At 38.1% G+C, this 25,036-nt stretch overlaps 1 protein-coding gene across 3 annotated transcripts in view; it reads right to left on the bottom strand.

The window, feature by feature from the left end:
* Positions 1-264: 264 nt before the first annotated feature.
* TLE4 (TLE family member 4, transcriptional corepressor) overlaps positions 265-25,036 on the bottom strand; it is a 100,362-nt gene continuing 75,590 nt past the window's right edge. For all 3 annotated transcript variants that reach the window (XM_032676628.1, XM_032676629.1, XM_032676630.1), the window contains 12 exons: positions 14,421-14,540; positions 13,821-13,874; positions 13,028-13,180; positions 11,669-11,801; positions 11,170-11,363; positions 10,903-10,979; positions 6,718-6,967; positions 5,377-5,624; positions 4,293-4,440; positions 3,551-3,701; positions 3,155-3,231; positions 265-1,985 (listed from right to left, as the gene is read on the bottom strand). In XM_032676628.1, coding sequence (XP_032532519.1) covers positions 1,878-1,985; positions 3,155-3,231; positions 3,551-3,701; positions 4,293-4,440; positions 5,377-5,624; positions 6,718-6,967; positions 10,903-10,979; positions 11,170-11,363; positions 11,669-11,801; positions 13,028-13,180; positions 13,821-13,874; positions 14,421-14,540 — 1,713 coding nt within the window. In that variant the 3' untranslated portion in view covers positions 265-1,877. The remainder of the gene's footprint in view (positions 1,986-3,154; positions 3,232-3,550; positions 3,702-4,292; positions 4,441-5,376; positions 5,625-6,717; positions 6,968-10,902; positions 10,980-11,169; positions 11,364-11,668; positions 11,802-13,027; positions 13,181-13,820; positions 13,875-14,420; positions 14,541-25,036) is intronic.

The following is a 25,036-nucleotide window of genomic DNA, read 5'->3' as shown; positions in this document are numbered from 1 at the left end:
CAGGTGACCCAGCCAAAGTCTTGTGGCTAATGCTTCTAAGAGCTCAGAATCACTGCAGTCAAGTAACTTGGAAAACTATAAATTCATTGATTTCACTAGCTCAGATGAAACTCTACATGGTCTCTCAGTGTCAAAACCACAAAGTATCTGTAGTGGCATGTTCTGTGACTGAATGGCTGTTGTCCTTACGGACAGCATTCTGCACACATAACTGAGATTATCACACATATTAAGAATGAGGGAGGGGGGGAAAAGAAAGAAAAATGCATCTTAGAAGTTACTTATTTTTAATGCCTAAAAGTCTGAATGCACAAACAATAATCTACCATTATAGAAGTACTGGTGGTCAATACAATGCATTAGAACTATGTACAATGACACAGTTTAGTATCAAAATCTTTCTACAATGTAGAGTATTACGAAACTGTTAATGACATCAAACACTAAGCACTTAAGACACCATTTTTGCTACCACATTTGGAACTTCAATGAACAGTCCATTTTAACTTGCAGCATCAATCCATTTCTAGTATGAAATTAAGTAATTTTCTACTTATACAATAAGATTTATCTACACGGGTCTTTTGATTTTGATCCATAGCAGCAAAGGCACTGTACATCAGCAGATCCACAGACTTAAAGATTTTTTTTAAAGCATTCAAAAAAAAAAAAAGTCACAGATCATAGTTCAACAGCAACAACAACAACATAAAAAGATAACACGTTGTCTCTGGCACAATGGCTCAGTCTGCGTCCTTTTTAGGGACATCCAATCAAGACTTGGATTGAACTGCTGGCAAACAAAGCAAGTCCTTATCCCAGTGAGAATCCATTCCTTTTTGAATGTTGGAATGAGTACTCTTGTAAATCCTACCTTGGAGGTCATTGCTTTTGTAGTTTGTATATTGGTAGGCATCCATTCTTATTTCAGTGCAGTTTCCAAAGAACATATCAAATATTTTTCATAATCTCTTGTAATTGAAAAATTGCCCAAAGACACATATCCCCATTTTCAAGGAAACATTGCAAAAGTTTCCAGAAGTAACAAAGGTGATTCTCTGAGGCAACTTATTGTACTCTCTACAATATAACAAAGAGAGGTGTTTATATTAAAAAACCTAGCTTGACACCAAAACGCTTTATGTTAATCAACAGAAAAGCATTGAGAACAAATCTGTACACAAGATGCTATATTAACATTGCAAATATATAAATTAGCACATTCTTACTTAAATTTAATTTAGATGTGAACTGAATTTGCCATTCATCACAGGCATGTAGATCACTGGCTACAGTTTGCAATTTCCTACGTTTCCAAGACTGTCTAAAATAGTTAAGATACAGCATCTTCCCACCAAATAATTATACTGTAATAACACTTAGAGGTCTCATTCAAGAACAGGACTAAAAAATATAACAAAGTTTATTTTTTTTAAATAGAAACTACAAGTCTATTTAGTGTAACTTTAACTATCTCCTGAACATCCTTCTCCAAGATCCCCAATTTATCCACCTGCAAAAACACAAGTATACAATGCATTTTTCAAACTAAAGCCGGGCCAGACAGCTTTATTAAGTCAGTTCATTGTTAGAAAGCCTTCTTTAAACAAAATAAATACATTCCAGCTATAATACATAATTAAAGAGTCAAGGTCACTGTTCAGTATGCTTATTCCATCTTCTTCCAAATAGATATCTGACAATTTGGCATCACGAGTTCTTAATGAACATTCACAAACCAATAGCAAGTTAAGAAGGTAAAAATAAATTCCACAACTGTGATGAGCATTTAAGTTTTCAGTTTAGAAAGAAAAAAACAAAAGGAATATACAGCAAAGTGCTAGGAGAAGGAGTCCTGTCTGCATTCAGATTTCTCTCTAATAAATAACTTCATAGACTGTAGCTTTCTTGTCCCCAGAGCCAGTGACAATGTATTTATCATCCACGGAGATATCACAGCTAAGCACAGATGAGGATTCTTTGGACTACAAGAAAAGAAAAAGGAAAAACAAGAAATTATGACTTTCCAATACTTCAATCCTGAAGGGCTTCAAGATTAATTGGAAGAGTTTATAGACCAGGAATACACCAAAAGCTCATTTAAGTATCAGTACTGTACTTTTGTTACAAGACCAGGTCTCCAAATTTGTTCCACAAAAAGATCTATTACAAGATAAAACAACTGTGGAAAGGGAAATGAATGTTATGGACCTAAAGATAATCTATCAATCCAATGAATAGAAGCAGTCTTTTCTATATACTTTACAAGGAATGAGCATTTACTGATATTTTACATATTGGATTTGCATAAAAATGAATTAAAAGCATCTTCTTCCTTTTTTTTTGTTATAAACCACAAATTCACATGAAGTAGTAGTAAAAAGCCCAACCCATCCACAGGTATAAAATAAGGAGACTCCAAGAATGAACTATATCTCCTCTCACTACTTCCAAAGAGAAAAGACAAAAGCTTTGCGCAAAAGAATTCACATTATCAGGGAGGATGCAAACAGGAAAAGACATTTTAGTGGAAGAGGATGCACAACAAGTGTATAGGAGGTGGATGGGAGACAGGATGCACCGGGTTGCAGTAGCTCTATCTCCTCCAGCTATTCTGTCTGTGCTGAGATTATGTGAATGTATTGTCACATTTGCCTTGCTGTTTCAGCGCAATATATAACATATGTCCACACTCTTTTCTGCCTGCCACTGCAAGAGCTAAATACTTCCCCATCATGCTATGTTTTGGTGAAGATGCCTCTGCTGCACCGCAAAGGAAGTTCTCTTATCTACCCCTCATTAAGAAAGCTGTACTGGGGTTTTTAACATCACTTTTAAGGGAGATGTGTTCTTGTTAGCATGATTTGGGCTGTCTGTGGGAGACATGAGTTGGGTACAGTATTACAGCAATATGTACAAGATGGTGAAAAAGAAGTGTATTAAAACCAAATTTGTATTAAAGGGCTACTTTACCGTAAGAGCTGAATTACTAAATAAAAGCATATCTTTCTCTAATTACAGACAAATTCTTTAAGGAATATAGTAATTAGCTGCATTTCCATGTGAAAACTCCGTAAATTACTGACAGACCCTGAGATGTGCAGCTCTACTGCACTGTAATGTATGTGGAAAATAGCTTTTAGGAGATTATTACCTGGAATATACTGGCTCCATAAGGTGTTCTCCAGGCATTAAGAAGATTATCTTTTCCAGTGCTTACAAACCATTTGCCTGCAACAGATTGTTTAAATGTTATTGTTGCATTTTGTTTTCAAGGAATACACCTCGAGAAACAGATTGATCATAACAACAAAGCATTCACACATATTTAAAGAACAGTAACATTTTCATTTGGTTGCATTATGATGTTCAATAACAAAATAAGCAGTACATACAAAAAGCAGTCGTAGTTTTAAAAATAATATTAAAATTTAATACCTATTTTTTAACTATACCCTGTAGTTAAATATCTACATTATATTTTCATTTAAAGATAATTTTGAATGAACTTCTCAGGAAGGAAAACATTGATATATCAAGATTTGCTTACCACAGTGAGCAAATTTGAGTGACAATACACAGCTCTCATGAAGATGTAGCTGATACTTGTCTGGCTTAGTAACATGTAGCACCTCAACATTGCTGTTCTCCATTCCTACTGCCAACCACTCACCAGTTGGACAATAGCCCAGTGAGAAGATCTGTAATTAGCACAGCATATGCTTCAGTCAGTAAAGGAATGAGCTTGAGATCCTTGCTACACTGTTAACACCACAAAACCACATTTTTGGTCTACTACAGTTTTAAAAACATGATAATTCAATTACTACAGTACTCAAGATAAATTAGTTCATGCAAACACAGCTGTAAAGCTATGCTATTAAATGCTATTAAAACTGCAATAGTGAAATAATGAATCAAGTAAAAGTTAATGTCCGAGCTTATCTGACAGCATTTAAAAATATTTTCATAAAATATTTTTGAACCTCAGTCTACAGAAAGGAAAACAGATTGCACACTTGTTTTATAAAAAGATTCTCCATTACTCTCATAGGAGAAGTACTAATCTGTCACATAGTCATAATCCAGAAAGACATTTAGCTGCCCCATTAAATAAATTAAAAAAAAAGTAAAAAAAAAAAAAAGAGTATGACACTAAGTGAAAAATTCTTTGGAGATCTCTTAGAGCCTGCTTTTTTTTCAAGAAACCCCCGCATCCGCCCCAAAAAAGTGCTTGTTTCAAAAACCCATGATAAACTTTTCTTAACATGACAATGCTTCTGAGATTGAACCTGTGATGTGAAATCATGTTGCTGTAGCTGTCTCCCTTCTCTGAGATCCCATGATCTGACTGTATTGTCCAAGCCTCCCGTCCATAGTTTGGTGCCATCATTAGAAATGTCAATACAGCTTGCTCCATCTGTGTGGCCCTGAAATTGCCTGAATATATTGAGAGAAGATCAGCATGTTCTTGCACTGGAAAGAGTTGGTTCTGAGCAAGTATACAAAATACTTCCTTTTTCTTTCAGTCCCTAACATGCAGCCATTGAAGACAACAGTAATGTAGATTCCAATAGCAATCCCAAATTAATATAAACTCTGGGACAATCATGTAAGTTTTTGAATTGATGAAGCAATCAGCCCCCACAGCCAAGTGCTAATCTGATTTTAAAAAGTACACTCTAAGAGTCAGGTACTCTGGAAATCTTTGCTGCTGACTGTGTGATACCCACTTTTCAACTTAAAATACTCATTCTCTCCAATAGAATGTAACATGATCAGGAAAATGACCTTAGTTTAGGAAGAATCTGCAGGTTACCAAAGTTCAAAAAAAAAAGGGGAATATCAGGAAGTAAAAGCCTGACTTTACATGCAACACTGACACACTGAATGTAAAAACATACACACAGTGCACTGCACAGAGAAGCTCTGTATGATCGGCTCCTAGCTTACTGTACATCAGTGTTGAGCAGCAACACATGCTCCTAAGAAGCTAAGTTTGCAATGCAGTAATTTACACAGAACTTTACCCAAGACAATTTTGCTGGACATCTGATTGAAGAGATTAGAGTGAGAGTAGTGTATTGCACAGAAACAAAGAACACCATCTATTCAAAGAATCTACAGCAGTGTCAACATCAGCTGGTATTAGGGAATTATAGTTATGGGCTGCTCAACAGGGTTGGAATTGTGAAACTCTCAAAATCTACAAAGAATCATATAGATTTTTGTCAAGATATTAGCATGGCTATTGCCAAACAACAAAATATTGGAAGCATCTATGCATAAAGAAAACAGCATGTTTGTGCAAAGGTGCACATAAGGCTGTGTCTAATTAATTCTTCACAATCTGACGATCCAGTTCTGTCAACCTACCTTACTAAAGTCTGGTTATGTAGATCCCACACTGCAATGTTCCCATCGCTACAGCAAGAGAAGCAGACCTTGGAATCAGGGCTGATAGCTAGGGCATAGCAAGCTGGAGCAGAAGATGTCAGCTCTGCTTTGATGCGAGGAGTTGGAGCTGCCAGGTCCCAAATGGATAACGTGCTGGCTTCCCCACCAACAATCAGGGTGCGGCCATCAGGGAGCAATCTGCAGGAACGGATGTAGTTGTCTCTGTTCTGTGGAGACAGAAGCCATCAAGAGATTACTCATGAGGAAAGAAAACAGCATTAACATGAGAGAAGAAATCCATAAAAGTATTGTATTCCCTCCTGGTTTTAATGAGCCATTTATACTTATGACAATGATAAAAGTGTATTAATGCCAGAAAATTACATGACATTAGGGAAGTACTTCAGTTTGATCTACAAAATTCAGTAGTGAGAGATATTTAATCTTAATTAGCATCAAAATGCAAAGACCTGAACCCAGCCCAAAACAATTCAAGATAGCTGTATTTGACAGCTGGAGTAGAAAGTTACATTTTCATACTCTGTTTATTTCAGCACATTAGCCTCTCGGCATGGGGGATTACCAAATTCCCTGCACACTTCCCCCCTTCCCACTCCAGTGAGACTTGCTGCCACCATCTAGGAGATGTCAGAGGAAAATATTTGGGTAATTTTCTTCATTTGCTTAGCAACTTGTGTAGCAATTCATTGTAAGTCTACGTGTGCTGCGCAGTTCGCATTTTACTACCTTTGCAACATGCAGCAACATCTTACCAAGAACTGCTAAATTACAAAAGAAAAGCTGCTTGCAACAGTTCATCTTGTTAGCACATTCAAATAATTTGTGAATAACACTCAGGGATATTTTTAATAATATTTTTAATCTTTGTCACATTAAGATTGGGCGATCCGTTCCTACACATACACAAAACACATGACACAATCTTCAAATATTCTCAGAGCATACAGCTTTAAGACAGCAATTTTAAGCATGATAGGATATCAAGCTTTAAGTCTGCCAAAAAATGTCAAAGTTTATAAACAATATCTGTTGTACTGTCTTTGATCTTTCCTCCTACCAATAAAATTTTAGGATATTAAAAATGTTTTGAATCATTGCGGGGAAAAAACCCCACAAGTATGGAAGGGATATACTTCAACCTCAATTTTAAAAGAAACACCAAAATTACAAACGTAATACCAATCTTTGATACCAGGACAGCACTCAAATACCCACTATTTTTTGCACCTAAGATGTAGCATTGCAATATTAACACAACCTCTTATCTTCTTTCATTGCCATATGCTGCTGTTCACCTACCAGGCAGTCCAGCTGAGAGACAGGGCTCTTGTTGCCAGGGTGGCTGATGTCCCAGACTTTGACGCACCCCTTCCCACCCGTGTATACGTGTCTTGTGGGGTTGCTGATGGTAACTGCACACACAACTTCCCCGTGGTTCAGAGTGTTGATCTGACGGGCATGGCGAGGGATTCCTGGACCAATGAGGGCATCAGGAGGGAAAGGAACTGGCTGCATCTGACCATCTGCACTTACATGAAATGAGTATGCTCTGAGGGGGAAAAATTATAGGGGGTGATTTAAAGAGTTTTTCTTCAAGCCTGTTTAAGAAAATAGAATCAAAGACATGTTTCCACTGTAGGCCTTTAGATTGTGCCCTTAGCTCAATTTTTTTGCAATCTTTTTCACAGATATTTCACAGACTAATCTGAGTTGAGAGGGACCCGCAAGAATCCTCGAGTCCAGCACTTAAGTGAATGGCGTGTATGGGAATCAAACACATGACCTTGGTATTATTAGCACCATGTTCTAATGAACTGAGCTTATATCAGGTATTTTAAACATGTAAAGAAGAAATATTTATCTACAGCATGGTCCTCAAAGCATAAACTTAGCTAATCACTCATCTTTTAATGTAAAAGGTCAAGCACCAATCAAACGACCTTTTACAACTCATGCAATGATGATTTCTGGCATGACATGACATGAGGCTATATGACACTACTCTTTATTTTGGGGCATAGGCATTCTTTAACTTGGGGATCAGGATATCACTGCATGCAGAGAAGGGAAGGAAGGTTGGGTAAGGGCCCCCTGAAAGACAGAAGTACTTGGCTGGCTGCTGCAGAGCATGGAAGGTAGTTGCGTGCCAGGGGACATTTACTTGCTCACTTTACTGACTCTAATGTGGCAGTTTCAGCTGGACTGCTGCCAATCTGCCCCAAACACACAGTTGGCTCCCAGGCCCCTTCAGCAAAACTGCTCTGCACTGCACCTAAAGGTGCAGTGAAACCTCCACCCACCACCAAAGAGGTAAGTCCTCAAGGCACAGTTGCTGACAGCTGACATGACAGACCAGCAAAAATGCACTGGAATGGAATTTTTGGTTGGTTTTTTGTTGGTGTTGGTTGTTTAGTTTTGGTTTTTGAGCAGCAGGTTTGGTTGTTGTTGGTTTTGGTTTGGGGTTTTCGTTTTTTTGTTGGTGGTGGTGGTTTTGGGTTATGTGGAGGGTTTTTGTGGGTTTCTTTTTTTGGGGGAGGGGTTTGGTTTTTTTGGGGAGGGGGAGTTAGGCTGGGGTTTTTTGTGTTTTTTTTTTTTTTTTATGGACCCAACACAACTACTACAGATTCCAATTTCTCTTGCCAAAATCAGGGCTCTCACTGAGAAAGAACATGTTGTGTGACTGTCACTTACGCCACCTGTGAATAACCTATCAACAGCTATATCTTAAAATATTTTCCAGGGAGAACAGTTAGGTTGTGAAATTGTCTTGTTCTGAGATGCTACCTGACACATTGCATCTATTACAAGGGCGCAGACTTTGTAAGAGGGTTCACCTACACATACCAAGGTAAGCTTAGTGGAAGGCTTTAATTTCCTTAGACCTAAAAAATCATCATAGTACTGATGAAAAATTCATTGTCACAATGGTGGGATGAGAAGAGCTCACAAAAAAATCATTTTATGAGAATACTTTGTAAGCTCACTTCCTTAATTAATGCTTCAAAGTCACTGAAGGAAGGCAATGTTCAGAATTCAACTACCGAATTTGGCATTTAAGATTCATAGTGCATTAACACTAGAACAATAATTGTCAGTGGGACAAAATGCAAAGGCATTTTCATCTTTCTGCCCTATTCACAGTGCTTTACACACTTTTCTCACACTGCACTCTGTTTCTTATTCTGGCAAGTCTGAGAGACAGATCATATCACCATTCTCTGTTTTTTGGCATTAAATACATTCAGGAAACAGTACGACAGACTTCTGTGGTTGTTAGAAGAAGAAAACTGCCTAAAGGAGTAGAATTAGGGTTTGATCATCACCACAGAAATCTGAAATATCTTCCGCATTATCTCCCTACTTCCTGTTTGTGCAGTAAGATACTGAAAAAAGCAGTTGATGGTCATCTGAAATCAAGTGGAATTTCATAATCCTCTTTTCTGATTTCTCTGCACAGTCACACTCTGCAGAGCCATATTGAGCACTTAGTGTATGATACCTTTATCAGCCAAAGTGTTTTTTAGCATCCTTATAATGAACACAGAGAGCATATTCAAAAATTACAGAAATAAATCTTAGATCTTACATTATCCTCACTCTATTCATTACTCCATACCAGCACATGTTATTATTTTGTGGTCATTGAGTGCTTGCCTTTTTTTTCCCCCTAAGAACTAACACTGCGTGTCGCTTACAGAAATACTGTAAATATCTTACAAATAACTGACACTATAAACACCCGGTGAGCACCTTTTCCTTCTTTTCCCTATTTATATATTGTATGATAGTCAACATGTTGATGTATCTCCAAAGTGAAAAGAGAGTTATTCGGGGCCAGATCCCTGATGTACTACATGCTGCCCACTCTATTTCAAGATATTCAACAGTGCAGAGAATTTACACAACTTTCCCTCTAAAGGAAAAGGAGAAGTAAATGAGAAAGTAAATGAGAAACAATCCTGAATGGAAGCTGTGAGAAGTACCACACTTAAGATGAAGAAAAGTCAATGCCCTCACGCTAAAAGAACCACAGATTTTAAAATTTCAGGCCCTATGGTAGACAAAGGATAGCTACATCTAAATGTTTAACATAGACATCAACACAGCAACAACATTCAAAAACCTTGGAGATGTACCAGAATTGAACTGATTTGATTTCAGTTTACCTCATGTTTTATTCCCCTAAATTCTAGTGTAAGTGAGATGTAAGCAGGGAAGTCCCTGCATCCCTCCAATTGCCATTGCTCAGACCACAGCAAGCAAAGCCTAGCAGATCCAGTCACACTTCTTTTCAGGTCATTGACTCCACGGGGGATGAACTTAAATCCAGCAAACATTTGAACACTATGTCAAGACATTTCAAAGAGCCCATGGCATGTATCGGATGAAGATCTGTACCCCACAGAATTTTTAATCCAAGCAGCTCATCATCAATTTCCATACCTCCCTTGCACAGCCACCTAACAGGGTGGAAAAATTAGTAGAAAGTCAACTGAAGGTGGTTACCACGCTTGAGAGATCTGGACCTGGTTTGGTTTGTGTGACACATGTACAAGAAGAGTTATAGGCACTAGGCTTGATCGCTTATGTCATCATATTAACCATTAATCCTTGCCACACAGTGTGTGTGCAAGCCCACTGGCAGGCATGTATCCATTTACTCACACATGCAAATGTATAACTAACCCCAACCACTCCTCCACAAACACGTTCCTACACAAAAAAGCTGGAGACGGAGTGACACAAACATCCCTTGACCTTCAAACTCTGTAGGATGAACTGGTCACAGTGTTCCACAAGTGTCAGAAGAAAGTGGAATTAGATGACCCATACATAAAATCTGGATCAATGTGGCTTGTGGAGCTGCTTTAGTTTTTCTCCTCTCTAGCTCAAGGGGAATGTGAGCAGAGAGTTCTTTGTCTCTGTAATTCTTCTCACAACATGAGAAGCCTGGTAGAGCAGGTCACCTTTTACAGTCCATTCCATAAAGGATGAATCTGAATATTATGATACAATAATTTTTTCAGTATTTTCAATCAAATAAAACAGGTCAGCATTCCTTTCTCTGCACACTGCTTATAGCAGCTGCTAGGTTTGCTAGTAATTGCAAGGCTTTTGTGAACAAAACAATAATTTTTTTTTAAACTGAGAAGCAGAGTACAATAGAGATGGATAGCTGAGATCCCATTCCAGCTTGCATTTCCACAGACAATCAACCAGTCAGATTTGAAGTTCACCTTCTTTTTCCATTTAATTGTCTCCTTTACTCTATGTCATCCAGTCCCTGTTGACTGCTACTAGTCTTCAAAACAAATTTATAAATGTAACTTTAAGATTAAACAGTAATTCTCCTGCTCTCGTTGAATAGCTGTATTTATTTCTATTCACACAGCAGTTTTCAGCAGCTAAGGGGAATTCCAACCAGCAAGGGAACACAACTTCCAAAAGAAGATTGACTTTTAAAGTTGAATGTTTGATACTCACGGTTTTCCTCCTGGGATGCCTGTGAGATTGGGAGGGATGCCTGGGACTCGCATGTGATGATGTGGATCAAAACCAACCTATAGTTTTCCCCAAGCAAAACAAAAAGGTGTATTAAAGTAAGAGTTTGGCAAGGGAAGACTGTTTAATTCATGTTCTCCATAACATGCTCCCCAAACCACAAAGAGAATGAACTAGAGTTAAACCCACAGGTCTTATATTTAATATACACTGCTCTCAAAACTAAATGCACTAATGGCAAACACTTACCACTGGAGATCGCCCGTAAGCTGCTGCTGCTGCTGCTGCTGCAGCTGCTGCACTCATTTGAGGGGAAATATTGTGCAGACCGGCATAGGCAGCTCCAGGGCTGGTCAGCTCCCCATTCATACCAGCATGTGGCACGATACCAAACGGAGTAGGATAAGGACACGGTACTGCCATAGGTGTTCTTAAACCTGAAGCTATAGAGAGAGTAAAAAAAGAAAGAAGTCACAGAGGCATTCTAGACCCATCAGATGAAACATGAGTTTGGTAAACAGAAAAAAGACCTCAATACATAATAACAAAAAACCCCAAACAAACAAACAAATAAAACAAAAACGGCAACAACAACAAAACACACACACTGTATTACAATGCTGAAGAAACAGCTCAGCACCCAATTTAAGTAACTGTAAGGTACTGATTTCACACTGCAGATTTAAAGGGAGCCTGGCAAGGGACAAATGGCCACTGTTTCACACCATTGAAATATATGGACACTAACCTATTGGGTCCACACCTGGGGGTTTGCCAGGCACTGATCTCAGTCCAGGAGTGGAGTTGTTGCCTGGAGTTGGGGCATCAGTCCGTGGAGTTGGGGTATTTGATTTAGACACAGGAGTGGTAGATTTCTCATTCTGGTCACCAAAAAGGAAAAAGGAAGACAGTTTGTGAGTTATTTAAGTCTTATAGGTAGTGGTTGGAAAGAGACAATGACAACCAGAATGTGTATGATTAGTGATATTTAGCTTTTGGATTTGGGTTTTGACAGTGCTTGGCAATGAAGAGAAGCTGCAGAAACACCAAAAAAGATGGAATGGTTTTGGTAACTACAGACTTCACAGCTTTCTTCATCAGTAGCGTCCATATGATTCAGACTGAGGTAAATGAAAATCACTGCCATCTGGCAATTGGCAGCATATGTGAACTCTGTCAGTAGTCCCACTTTGCTCATGGACCTGCTCCCATTATGATTATGATTTTCTGTGAGAGGCCACTGCTGGATGGACAAGAAGGGTGGAAAAAAAATCCCCAAACTGACTGACAACTCATGCCCGGGCATGATGCTAGAAACACAGGATGGAGACAGTAATGAGTGTAAAGTCAGGGACTGTGCAGTGCCATTCTTGTGACAAGCTTGTTCATCAGACGAATCACTGACTCCTGGACCCGAACCTGTCTTTCCACTACCTTTCCTGAGCACAACATTCACTTTAAGCTTTCTTTTTATTTATTTTGCTTCTTTAAATAATCATGTACCCTGCCCTGTGAAGAACTGAGAGGGGAATTACAGCAGCTCAGGTAGGTGATTAACTGTGGTCACAAACATGAAAGGAAAGAACACCCCTTGCAGGCATTTTGCATTATGATTTGTGATGCAAGTCAAGGAAGGTTCTTGTAAATAACAGATTACTTTTTAGATAGAAAATAAGAATTATTGTTGTTGTATATAGCCTGGTAATTCAAACAAAGCTAACAACCAAATCACATCCAAGCAGGGAACTGGATTTGCTATAAACCACAGCACAGGAAAACAGCTCAAGAAACCCCTGTGTACTTTTATTTATTCTCAGACTGACAGTTTTTCATATGGAGGAGGAGAAGAATATCTCTCAGAACAGCAAATCTATCATTTACCCACACCACCAATGAAAACCTCTTCCTATTGCAAAAAAAAAGACTGTGGACTTTCTCAGTATTATGTTATTAAACTTCCTTGAAGACATAAATTAAACTAATTTTAAATTGATGCTTCATATTGCACTATATTTATAGTGGAAATACAAATTGTGTCCAGAAAAAAATCCAGTAAGCATGCATTTCAGCATATGATCATGGGTCAGGAGCATTCTGAAGCACTTACAAGGCTAAGTTCTTTGGATTTGGAGGAAGGAGTACTGCTAGAAGATGCAATAGATGACGGACTAATTGGTGCATCTTTTTTCAGCAGGCGAGTCTTGTCCAAGCCATTTTCCCGTGGAGACTGTGCTGGGCTCCCCCGGGGAGAAGAAGGATCCTAAACATCAGCAACATGGGTTAGCATAAAAATTTCATACTAGTCACTAGTGCTTGTCTTGAGCAGTCCTTGCTTTGGAATGAAGATCCGTCATAGGAATTGACGTCTTTCTTCTGTTCTCGACTGATTTAGCTGATACAATTGTAAAATCGAGATAGATAATGACGGACAACTTTTTTTTTAAAGAAAGCCCTAAAATTTGATGCCATTAAATCATGTAAAAAAATTTATGGATATTGAAATAGGCAAGTAAATCTTTTTTTTAGGTGACAGACTGAAAAGGTTTGATCCACTTAGCAGACCTGATAAAGCTGACAAATGAACTCATGGTCAGAGTGAAAGAAACGACTGTTAGAAGATACTGTTAGATGCTGCATCCCATCTTGTGCTGTGCTGGCTTCAAATATCTCAAGAGAACTTTCTGTTCATACGAGAAACAAAAAGTCCTTTGTAGAAATAAATGTTAGATCTGATTCGTTTTCTAAAGAAAAATAATGTGACTGGATTCCCTTATGTATTTCAAGTTCCTTTATGAAGGCAAACACTGTAATCTTAGTCATAAAACCAATACACACAGAAACCACTGAAGACACTCCCAACCACCATTACTATAAGGTAGAAAAAACACCATTGTGTATACCTCATTGGAAACATCAACTACCAAGTTGTCATCACTTTTTTCACCATCGCTGTCCTGCAACGACAAATCACAATGTTCTAAAACCCATTTATTTAATATCCCAACATCTCTTAAGCATTAAGAAAAAATAGCAAGGCTGCTCACAAATATGCAATGTACCATTCCCAAGCTTTAAGTGGTAATACAATTAGAATATTTAGATCACCTACAGGGCTTCTGCTTTGCAGGTTGCCATAGCTATAGTATTCTTCCCAGTTTTTACATTGGTAGACAAGGACACACCATGAAAATCTTCATCCAAAGTTGCGCTGCACTATGAAGTGGAGCCAAATTAGAGCCCAGATCTAACAAGTCCCAGCCTAATTAAAGCTCAGCACTACTGTCACATGGCTTCCAGGTGCTCTGTATTTATATTGTTAAAACCACTACCAATCATACACACCGAAAACCTTTAATCGAACACAAACATTAGAGGTAGCCAGCAAGAACTTGTTGAAAATTTGACCCTCAATTTTAAAATTAGTTATGCAGAAGGAATCAGGGTGAAATTTCAGAGGAACACTTAAGTACAACAATGCTCAACGCAGACAATTTACTCACATAACGAGCCGCTATTTCCTTTTCTTCTGTTTTCTGTTTTTTACTATCTGAAGAATAATCTGTAGAATTTCTGTGCTTTTCTGCTGTTCTGAAACTGGCTGAGGGAGATACAGAAGAGCTCTGCAGTCCAAAAACAGAAGAAGGAAACATTATCAAGCACTTATTCAAAACAGTGTTTAATTTGTCACGACCCCTCAACACATCTTAAGCGGATAATATAATTTGGAGCTGTTCTTATAGACAGCACTTCGGGTTTTAATCGGTGATAGCTACCCATCAAGTGTCTTTTATTAAAAACTGCACATTGTATTGCAAGAGACAGAAAAAGGAGATCAGCTGATGACCACAGTGGCTATCTGCAGTGTCAACTGGATGAATGTAGAGCTAATCTGGGTCATTTTATGAATACTGTGCATTGATCTTGTTTAGCTTTGTTTCCTCTACAAATATGCAGGGTTAAATTAGTAGTCCAAGAAGGGGTGAGGTGTGTGTGTACGTATGCGTGTGTTTGCCTGTGTACATCAAAAAGGACGAAGAGGCTCAACGCAAGTCACACTTCAGCAAACATCTGAATGAAGATTTCTACCAAAGAAAGAAGTAGGCTTCTGAACAGTCTCGAAGCAGCCAAGAATAGGGGAAAACACTTAAACTCATTTTATTTTGATGTCGTTTACAATTACAGGCTGTGTCTGCAGCAGATGGAAACAAAATGCAGTGGCTCAGCGATTCTCTTACTGTTCTACACTCTCACCTAGTAATGATTGCTAAAGAGCACATGTAGGGACAGGAGAGAAAGAAAGATAACAAGTACTTTATGCACTGTCATCCAAAAATTCTACTGTACTCCTTTAAACAAGGCAGGCAACATTTATCAACTCCTACCATATTTCCAAAAGTTGGTGGAGCCTGTGTCTTGGTATACAAAAAAGAAAACAATGAAAGATGCAAAGTTCCCTCTGGGACTGATTTTAGCAGCAGCAGTAGCTTTTGGCTGTAGTTCAAGAGAGCATTTAAGCATGCACTAAACTTTATCTCACACTGAATTCAGTAGTTGAACATACATAAGTAAGGATGTGTTCAGGCTTTTTTCAGAATTTGAAATGACAGCAATGAAGATGAAAATAATTGTCATTTGAAACCCTGCTGACTGTTTCCATCACTATCCTCCTTATATAACGGGGTGGGGAGGAACAACAGCTAAAGAAGTCCTTACTGATGGATTTTAGATCCTCCCATTCATCCAGAAACACTGGTTTGGGAGTTCTCCCTCCATACACTACAGACAGCTGTTGTTCCACATAAAACTGTACTACACAGCTGTTTTGTTTTGGGGCTCTCAGTGCACATCTTCCTTAGTTTATTTTACAATTATGAACACGAACATAAACCAAGAAATCAGCACTTACACTGAGCAACTTCTGCTCCATCACTATGACAAAATTTCATCTTTTCCTTATTACATCACAAGCTTCTGGTAAGGATTTAGAACACTTAACTACAGAAATTAAGCTGTCATTATTGCCCAAGTCATGTGAGAGAATATTTCTCCCTACTGCGACAGTAAATTTTTCTAAAATTTCCAGTTCTTGTCAACAGAATCTCAGATTAATGAGTGGTGGAATTTGCAAAAATCTTCCACATTTTTGATTGTCAATTGTTAATTACTCTCTAAGAACACTGAGTGGAAATAAAAATTTTAGAACAAAGCTAGTGCTGAACATTGCTTGTGCCTTTCCCATTTTCATATTTTCCTGCCTCCCTCTCTCTCTCTCTCCCCCTGACAGTATAAAATAAGTATAAAATTCAATTCATTATTTTTCAACTTCACCCTACGGAAAGCAATTTGTTTTAAAACGAAGAAAAATAATCACCAATAAACTACAAATCAGAGTGTTGTCTAAAGAATTAAACTACTGCACTTACTTAAACAGAAATACTTATTTTCATAAATTTGAAACCATATAATTTCATTTTTCACAATCTGGTTAGCTATGTACTATAGATACCATTTCGATCTTTGATTTCACTGCTTAATAAAGTAATAAATTAAAGTTCCCTACTAGAAAGATAAAGTAGCTAATTATCATTAGCATATAAAGGATGAGCACCACATTGGGCATTGGGGTAATGTGTGTTGCTTAAGGTTTCTATTGCTTTAAAGATGGATCAGACTTGATACCAATACGAAAAAATCCTCCTGCACCATGTCACCTGACATTAGCAGACAAATGGAGACAACTCACCTATTGGCAGCAGGTAGAATCTCATTTTCCAACCTGAAATTAGGCCAGCGTACTAGGACTAACATTATTTTGCCTCAAGAGTCAATTAGAACAGAAAAAAATCTAAATATTCCCAGTTTTAACTGTCACCCCCTTTTCCTTGCATGAAGCCAGCCTATCAATACCTCTGCAGCACTACCTTCTTTTTCTTTCAACATGAAATGCACCCGCCACATAAAGATCAATGACTTTATGAGATCTCTGGTAATGGTGTTGACAGATCTACATTTACCTCTTATGCTAAGTAATAAAGACATGTCATATACATAGCCATGAGCTATGGTGTAGATCTTCCTATGGACATAATGTCTACTTATTTTCACTGTGCAAGGGACAACGCTGTTACCTGTACTGAGTGCCCTCCATTGTTTGTAACAGCTTTTCAGTCTATAAACATTTGTAAGGATCTATCCTCATTGATAAATATCAGGATGTAACAATGTCCTCAGGGTTTCCACTGACATCAGATTCCTGTATATAATCCTGTACACACCTACACCTTGGTTCCTGAGTGTGCAGGCCCACATGTTCCAAGAGAGGCCCTTACATTTGCAGACTGTGAAAGAAAACCTCCATCAAAGCAAATTGTTTAGCTGACAGATTCTGCCCTGTTCCTTGATTAAAACATCAGTGCTCTCCCAACAGTTCTCTTTAAGAGGCAGGAATAGGATGGCTACTTAGAGAAATTAAGTGATTCGGCACTATAACTTGGGAGACTGTAACTTAATGGGCCAGAGCCTTTGTTTTAGTAACTATTAAAATTTATAGAGAAATAAAGTCTTGTCACACTGCTGTTTTCTTTAATAAAATGTGTTAATCTACTGAAAGAGCAGCATTTTCCTACTAAATAATGCTGAGTTTGCTCACATATAATAACTAGATCAGACATCACAAAAAATACTCTTTGGTGAAAGTAGGTTACATTTAGTTGTGTTTGAGCAAAATATACAGGTTTTTCTTATTCTGCTTAGGTAGAACATTTTTATTCATGTTAAATACAACACAAAATGCTGACAAAAAACAACTGAACATACATATTTACGGATAGGCTGAGTACATTGCTGTGTTCAAATAATTTGCTTAAGAAGTGGAACAGTGTGTTTCTAGTGCTGGACCCACAGTATTTTTTGCACTAGGCTGTAAAGCATGGCACACTATGCTTCAGTCTTTGGGCAGTGCTGAGCGCAGTGATAACTGAAACAATCTCCTACCACAAGGATCACTCTCTTTTCTCTCCAACACTGGCAGGACACTGCTCCTGGTGGAGTACCAGTGCTATACAGGTGCAAATTAAATAAGTATCAAAAAAGCCATACAAGCCTCTTACGCAGCAGTAAAATTCTCTCCAGCATGCTGTCTATTTGGGATAATTAATAGTTCAAATTGCTAGAGGAAAAAACACTCCCTGTTTTAGCCCCAGGTTCCACTGGAAGTTAATTGCATCAACACAGATGGCTCATACTGCAACGTGGCAGAAATCAGTGTCGTCAGACTGCACAGCCATACAAGTGCTTTCAAATCCTGCAAGCCCCAACTCCCTGTATGCTGATTCCTCCAGATGAAGACCTGGCCTGAGCAGACTAAGTAATAATTAAATTAAATCAGTGTTAAAAGTAATGACTAGAGATAAGAGGATGAAAAGCCTTCCCACGTGTTTAAGATGGTAACTCTTTAAAGCATTCACGAATATGACCATTCCCATGTGTACTCTTACTACTATGCCAAAATGATGTATTTGGAGTGGAATAATTAAAACAATAATTCCCAACAAAGTGGGAATTACAAGATAATTGACCATACTGAAGTATTAAGCAAACTGCAGTAAAAGCCAAGGATGCTCAATGCTAAGGTCAATTATGGTATAATTATGTGAATGACATTACTGCTGTTATAAAGTCTGTTGAAAGTATAAAAGAACTATAAAAATTGATACAATATGCATCACAGGGAAACAACCAGGCAGTAAAGCTGCTTTGTTGACTGATGCCACTGTTTTAGATGGAAGTACCAGTACAAGAGCTTGGACTCAGCCACTGCACTTACGTTTGGGCTTGGAGCACTAAGGTGTCTAAGACAACGTCTATGCTTACATCGGAAGCACAAAGAAAAAAAAAGAAAAAGAAATAGAGAAATTCAGGATGAGACTTCTGACACCCTAGGGTTAAGATGAAGACTTCTCTGGGCAGCTACGAATGATATGAGGTGGGAGACATCTCATCATACAGGTGAAAGGACATGGAATAAGAAAAAGGAGCAGTCCAGCACAGTCCACAGAGACCATGCACTGCTCAGGGAGAAAACTGCAACCAAGAGCTACCACATGCCTTCTACATGGCTCTAAGACAACACTCATCTGCCTCAAAGAATGAATTCATTTACATATACCTGTATGAATGGGCACATTACTTTGATTAAAATGAGGGAGGTGGTGTGAAATGCTGTGGACTGATCTACAGACACTATGGAATGCTTGCATAGTGACTGTGGCTCCTCAGGTCCCCCACAATTACTGCTACTACACTTTTTGTTGTTATCATTATTATTAAATTATTATTATTATTATTACTACATCCCAGTATCTATTCCAGCCTCACGGATTTTGTGCTCTTTGCTTTAGATTTTCTACATGTCCTCTTTGCTATCCTTACTTAGGTAAGCAGATTTTCCTCACCATGCCTTTATCTTTAGGTATCCATAGTAGGTAGTGATCAGGCTGACACAGTTAGGCAGTACAACTCAGAGCACAAATCTTCTGAAATGATTCATCAAAGGAGAGGAGGTTGCTAGTCAAGTATTGATCCCATATATATAACTTGTCATGGTGGACTTTTTTAATATTTTGACCTCTCTCTTTTCCAATTTGTTTCTCTACTTACCCAAACTGAAACCCAACTTCCACTCAGTCATATCATGATCAATTTTTTTTTTTTTTCTCATTCACCGCTTTTTCTCTGTAGCTGCATTTTCAGAAATCAGACAAAGCCTCAGTTATTGTTAGTGAAAAATACTACTAACTAGCTAGGAAAGATACAGAACAAAGCTGGTTTTAATATCACATGACACAGTGTGAGCTAACTGAATTGAGTTTAGTAATCAAGCATGTGATAATTATTTTTAATACAAACTATGATTAAAATGGAAACTTTGAAGTTTCATACAGCATTTTTACCCACTAATTAACTTCACTAATTGCAAAATTAATGAAGTTAATTAGAGGATAAGAGTGTCACGAAAAACATCAAAGTCTAGATGTGTGGTGCTGCCTACAAGAGCAATGAGAAGGCTATAAAGTAGTCTGGAATAAAGAGAATGTGTAGGCTCAGCAGTCTTCAAAACCCACATGTTCTCAAAAGTTTTACATGTACAGATATGTATGTACATTATGTATAGGGGTATGCAATTTCCACAAAAATATCCATGTAGCTGTTAACACTTGTAATCTGCTTGCCCTGGTGGTACCACTGGAGTATTTAATCTAAGATAATTAAAAACATCAAAGTCTAGATGTAATGAAATGGGTGATAAAATGAACAATAAACTACTACGGTTGTATACATTAATTCCAGTCATATTTCAACATACACTTATCAATTTGCTGGAAAAGCTGAGAGGGCCACACAGCAGCAGTTGAAGATACCTAGTAATTTTGAAGAATAATCCTATCAGCATGTGACGATGTTTTTCCGGCCCCTCCTGGTGTACAGGTGCATGGTGGTGACAAGAAAGGTATGTGTTTAAAGCAATGGTGAGGGCTACTGGCTAGCCTTTCACAGGTGGATTTTTGCAATAAATCCTTTAAAATACAGGTTCTCCACTGATCAGTGGCTGAAGGAATAACACACAGAAGGCTTAATCACTACTGACACTGTGAGGTTCAAAGGATGGAGAGAAGAACCAATGCAGTTTAAGTACAAGCAGTGAAGAAGTAGATGAACACAGTTGTGAGGCAAAAAGGAAAGCCAGGTTTAGCTTAAAGTATATCCTAGCGGAGGCATACGAAGATAGTGAAATCGAGTGTGGCAAATGTAACAAAGGGCCCTTTGGTAAGCAAGACAGTTTGAACAAAGGACATGGTTTCAGCAGGGAACAAAAGAAAAAGAAACAGATGGGCAGAAAAAAGAGTTAAACATTCCTGATAGGTTTACAGAAACTTTAAAGTTCACAGATTACATTTACAATAAGGCTGCTCTCCACATCTGCCTACTCATAAATATTGAATTTAATTGATGGTAACAAACCTAGGCACTGTCAAACATCCTCCTCTTTAAACTACAGAGTAATTCACCTGATCCATTCTCTCCATTCACCACCCTGTGATTCTATCTCCTCCCCTTTGAATAGACCCCAGAATAAGACCACATGCTTCAGCACTCAGTAGAGAAGGTAATTTGGAAGGAGCAAAAAAATTTGCAAGAAGGCACCAGAGGTACAAACTGCAATTAGTATAGGCAGTACAGTGGGTTTGCCCCAGGCCATATGCAGGCTGAAGAGGAATACCATACCATCCCTAATGATCTCAGAAAAGGTAAGTGCTCCAACATCACAAGCCTGGAAATGTTACCAGAGAAAAACATGCTGCTGGCATTTTAGAAAGTGAGTGTGAAAATCAGGGACAAACGTGCATGTTGGCCATGACAGTGTACAAACCCTTAAATGTTACTTTAGTCAAAATCAGGTACACTGAAATGGAGGGATCAAAGATCATGAAGTTACAGAGATTCAAAAGAATTCAGAGTGAATACCATTAGAAACCTGAGGAAACAAGCAGTGCCAAGGAAATGTGAAACTACAGCTCTACTCTCCTCAAATATTTATTTGGGGTTCTAATTACTGGTTTTTCACACTATTTCCTTCAGTAGACACTTGAAACAGTTTGAGCAGTTCTAGCAAAACTGAAACACAGAGAATAGAGAGTATTGGCAGTTATCTAGGGAGAAAGAGCAGGGAAAGCATGTAATCAGAGCATAAGGGAAAAAGCTCAAACAGTTGGAGCATTCAATGCAGCAATTTAATTGTGGGTTCACCACCATGAAAGGGAGAGAGCAGGAAAACCACCAGTCTGCATTATGGGCTTTGTTTCAGTGGCATGCCACAAGGCAACGAAAAGCAGTAGCACTCCATGTAGCACTCCACTTTTCTTCAAAAGCCAGTGATATACATGCACAGACAATTCCCAGCATCCAACATATCTCCAGAATATTAACACTAATTACATTTTCACAACAACTGCATTTAAACAGAATACACAAGGATCCTTGGTTAGTTTTCAGAATACTAAAAAAACACTAAAGAGGGAATGTTTTATGATAGCCATCAAAGGCCTGTGTCAGTACACTTTATACTTTATTAAAGAATACATGCAAGAATCAGGAAATCCCCTGAAGAATAACCGGGTTTTGCTTAGGGTCCTCTTTTCAGACCAAGCACCACAGTAAAACTGTTGTCCTTTCACTTTGCATACTGATTAAAATGGAAGCACTGAGCCAAGCTGAACACACTTTCCTGCAGCATCTCAAGCCACAAGGGCTATAAAAATCTCTTCAGTACCAGCAACAGAGCTTAGGAGGTAAAAAATATACACATCTACATCCTCTAGATTTTCCACATTAAAGCAGCAATGGTCAGGTTTTAAGTGTTGTCTTCTCCAGGGATATTTAAGTGGATTCAGTTTCCCTGTGGCAGGTCCTAACAACTTTCTCCTGGGATTTACATTCCCTTTCTAATTCTTCATTTACACCAGAAGGATCTAATCTAGCACTAATGAGCCTTCTACTGTTGCTTTAAAACCACAGAGATCACGTCTGAAGACAGTCCCACGAGACACTCAATTTAGCTGCCTTAAATCAAGTACTGTGCCCCAGTGTCCCACATTTTGAGTTTTGGTTACATCTAACAAAGGCTATATTCATAGCAAAGGTGTCAGTTTTGAGTTTTCACATTTTTATTTCTTTCCAATCTATCCATACATATCAACCCCTTGGGGGAAAACACTTTCATTTTCTTCCCTTCTGTCTGCTTGTCTCTAAAGAATTTCATTGTTGTTTTGTGGCAGAGATGACCTAGGAGATGACAAGAAGACAAAGCAAATTATTGTTTTAACTGAATATTTCACAGATAGAACTAATGATCTCTTTCTACACTTTCTGATTAGTTATCTCCCTCCCCCCTATTTTTAATCCTATTTGTTCCTGACTCAATCAGTAGAAAAGCAGTGCGGAAAAAAAGGTAGCCTTCAAAAGTCTACCATGATTACAAAAAGCCCCCTGAAATTCAGTAGAAACACTCACTCCACATCCTGACTGCTTCTGTCAGCAGAAACATGTTCACATGATTTTCTCACGTATGAAGCAAGAGACTAGAAATTCAGTCATCTCTTCCCCATTAGATTGTGTGGCTTCTGAAGACTCTATTTATTCTATGCTTTTTTAATACCCTACACGATTTAAGAAGCCACAGCCACTCCTAGGCCTTGAAAACAGAATTCATTATCTAACCAATCTCTTAATTGGGCAGGTGAAGAAAACATGACTAGGCATTATTAAATATTTGCAGATTCCAGGTCATGCCAAAGCAAGACATCCTCTCGACAATCTATAAAAAATACCTTCCATAAAGAAATCTTTTTGAGCACTACTGTTCTCTCTGCCCAAATAACATCCTAGCCCATTATATCTGCCTCACTTCATCTACACTCACTTACCTGTGTTCCCCAGACCCTTGTTCAGGAAATTATCCCATTTCCTATTCAGGAAAGCACTTGAGCAGATGCCAGATTTGAGGTACATACTTTGATCTCAGGGAAGTCACAAGGCAGAAAAAGAAATCAGAGGAACGTACACATGTGCTGAATTCTAGGTGCCTACTGCACACTATCCTGAATCTGGACCTCAGCATGCTGCAAAAATTATTGTCCCCAGTCTCATTCTTCAAATCAATGACTCTGCTAAGTGGAATGGATGGAGGAGTGGTGGGAACACAGATTCTGCAGTCAGCCTTAAAGCAGTTACATCAGTATATAATAGCACATTGTAAGTACAACACCTACTTTGAAAATTGAAAAAATAAAACACATGGTTCTTTCTGCCAGATTTTAAGATGTATTACAACTCCTGAACATTGTAGACGTTTGCCAAGAGAAGCAGCAGTAGCTTTTACTTCTCTGGGACTTTCATTATTTATATGAGACAGATCATGCTGTTAAAAGTTTTAAATGTTAAAAGCACACTCAAACACTAACTTCAGGCTAGCTGGAAATGTTCTGATGTTAGCAATGAGTAGCCAATACATTTTTAATTTAGGTTAGAGAGGAAGGGAAGCAAAAATCTCCCTCTTGTACTCCTCCTGCACTCTGCCAAGTAGTTTAGTGTTATAACTTGGCATGCACACACATGACCTTCTGTTCTAGTCAAATTAGTTCAGATAATTTCTGAAGACTGTTCTCCCTCATTTAAGTACTTCATAATACGATACATCTTTCCATTTGCTTTTAAGGGAAGACTACAGTAGTACCTCTTAAACAGCATTCTGGTAAATGTTCCTAAATTATGTAATTCACTAGGTTCAACTCTACTGATACAATAATTTTCAAAGAAGACGGATATCATACATTATCATTACAGCTATACAATCCTGAGCTGAATTACTAACATTTTAATGCTGAAATGTATTTGTTTTAAAAACATCACGTGAAAGGTTTTTTAAATACCATACATGCTCAGGCACTTTATTTTAAATAGTTTAGAAATGAGCTGGTGGAAACAGGAGACAAAAAAAAAATCATCTTATGCTCTCTAATCCAGAATTAAGTACATTTTAAAGAACAATAAGCCTGTTTCCAAACAATACCTACGGTGTGGCTTTAGATCTGCTAAGAAGCTGATACTTCATCAAGGTTGCAGGAAACCATTTAAAAATTTATTTATAGAACAAAATGAAATATATTTATTTCATGTGAGATCCCTCTAGAGAAGCTGACAAGTATCAAGTTTATCAAAATGACAAGTTCAAGGTACTTTTCCTGTTGACTGTAAATAATCTCGCTGTGAGCCAATCAAGAGTACGGAGATCAAAGGCCCAACTAACACTATAAAAGCAGCAGTTACAGGGTTAAGGGAAAGCCCCCAAAACCTCCTTCGATACAGATAATTTCCTCTAGGAACAGTTCACTGGGTGCAAAAGTGAAGACAAGCATTTTTGGACTTGCTCTGGAGTACAACAAAAAACAACACCCACATTTTAAAGGATACCTAAGCAAGCAGCTTGATCTTACGCACAGTTCAGAATTATTTTAGTTGTAAGACTGACCCAGGTGAGAAGGCAAAAAAGAAGCTGAGA

The sequence above is a fragment of the Chiroxiphia lanceolata genome, chromosome Z, assembly GCF_009829145.1.
Source record: "Chiroxiphia lanceolata isolate bChiLan1 chromosome Z, bChiLan1.pri, whole genome shotgun sequence".
In the NCBI taxonomy this organism is placed as follows: Eukaryota; Metazoa; Chordata; class Aves; order Passeriformes; family Pipridae; genus Chiroxiphia; species Chiroxiphia lanceolata.
Note: the sequence above shows the minus strand (reverse complement) of the source record. Positions and strands in the feature narration are given on the sequence as shown.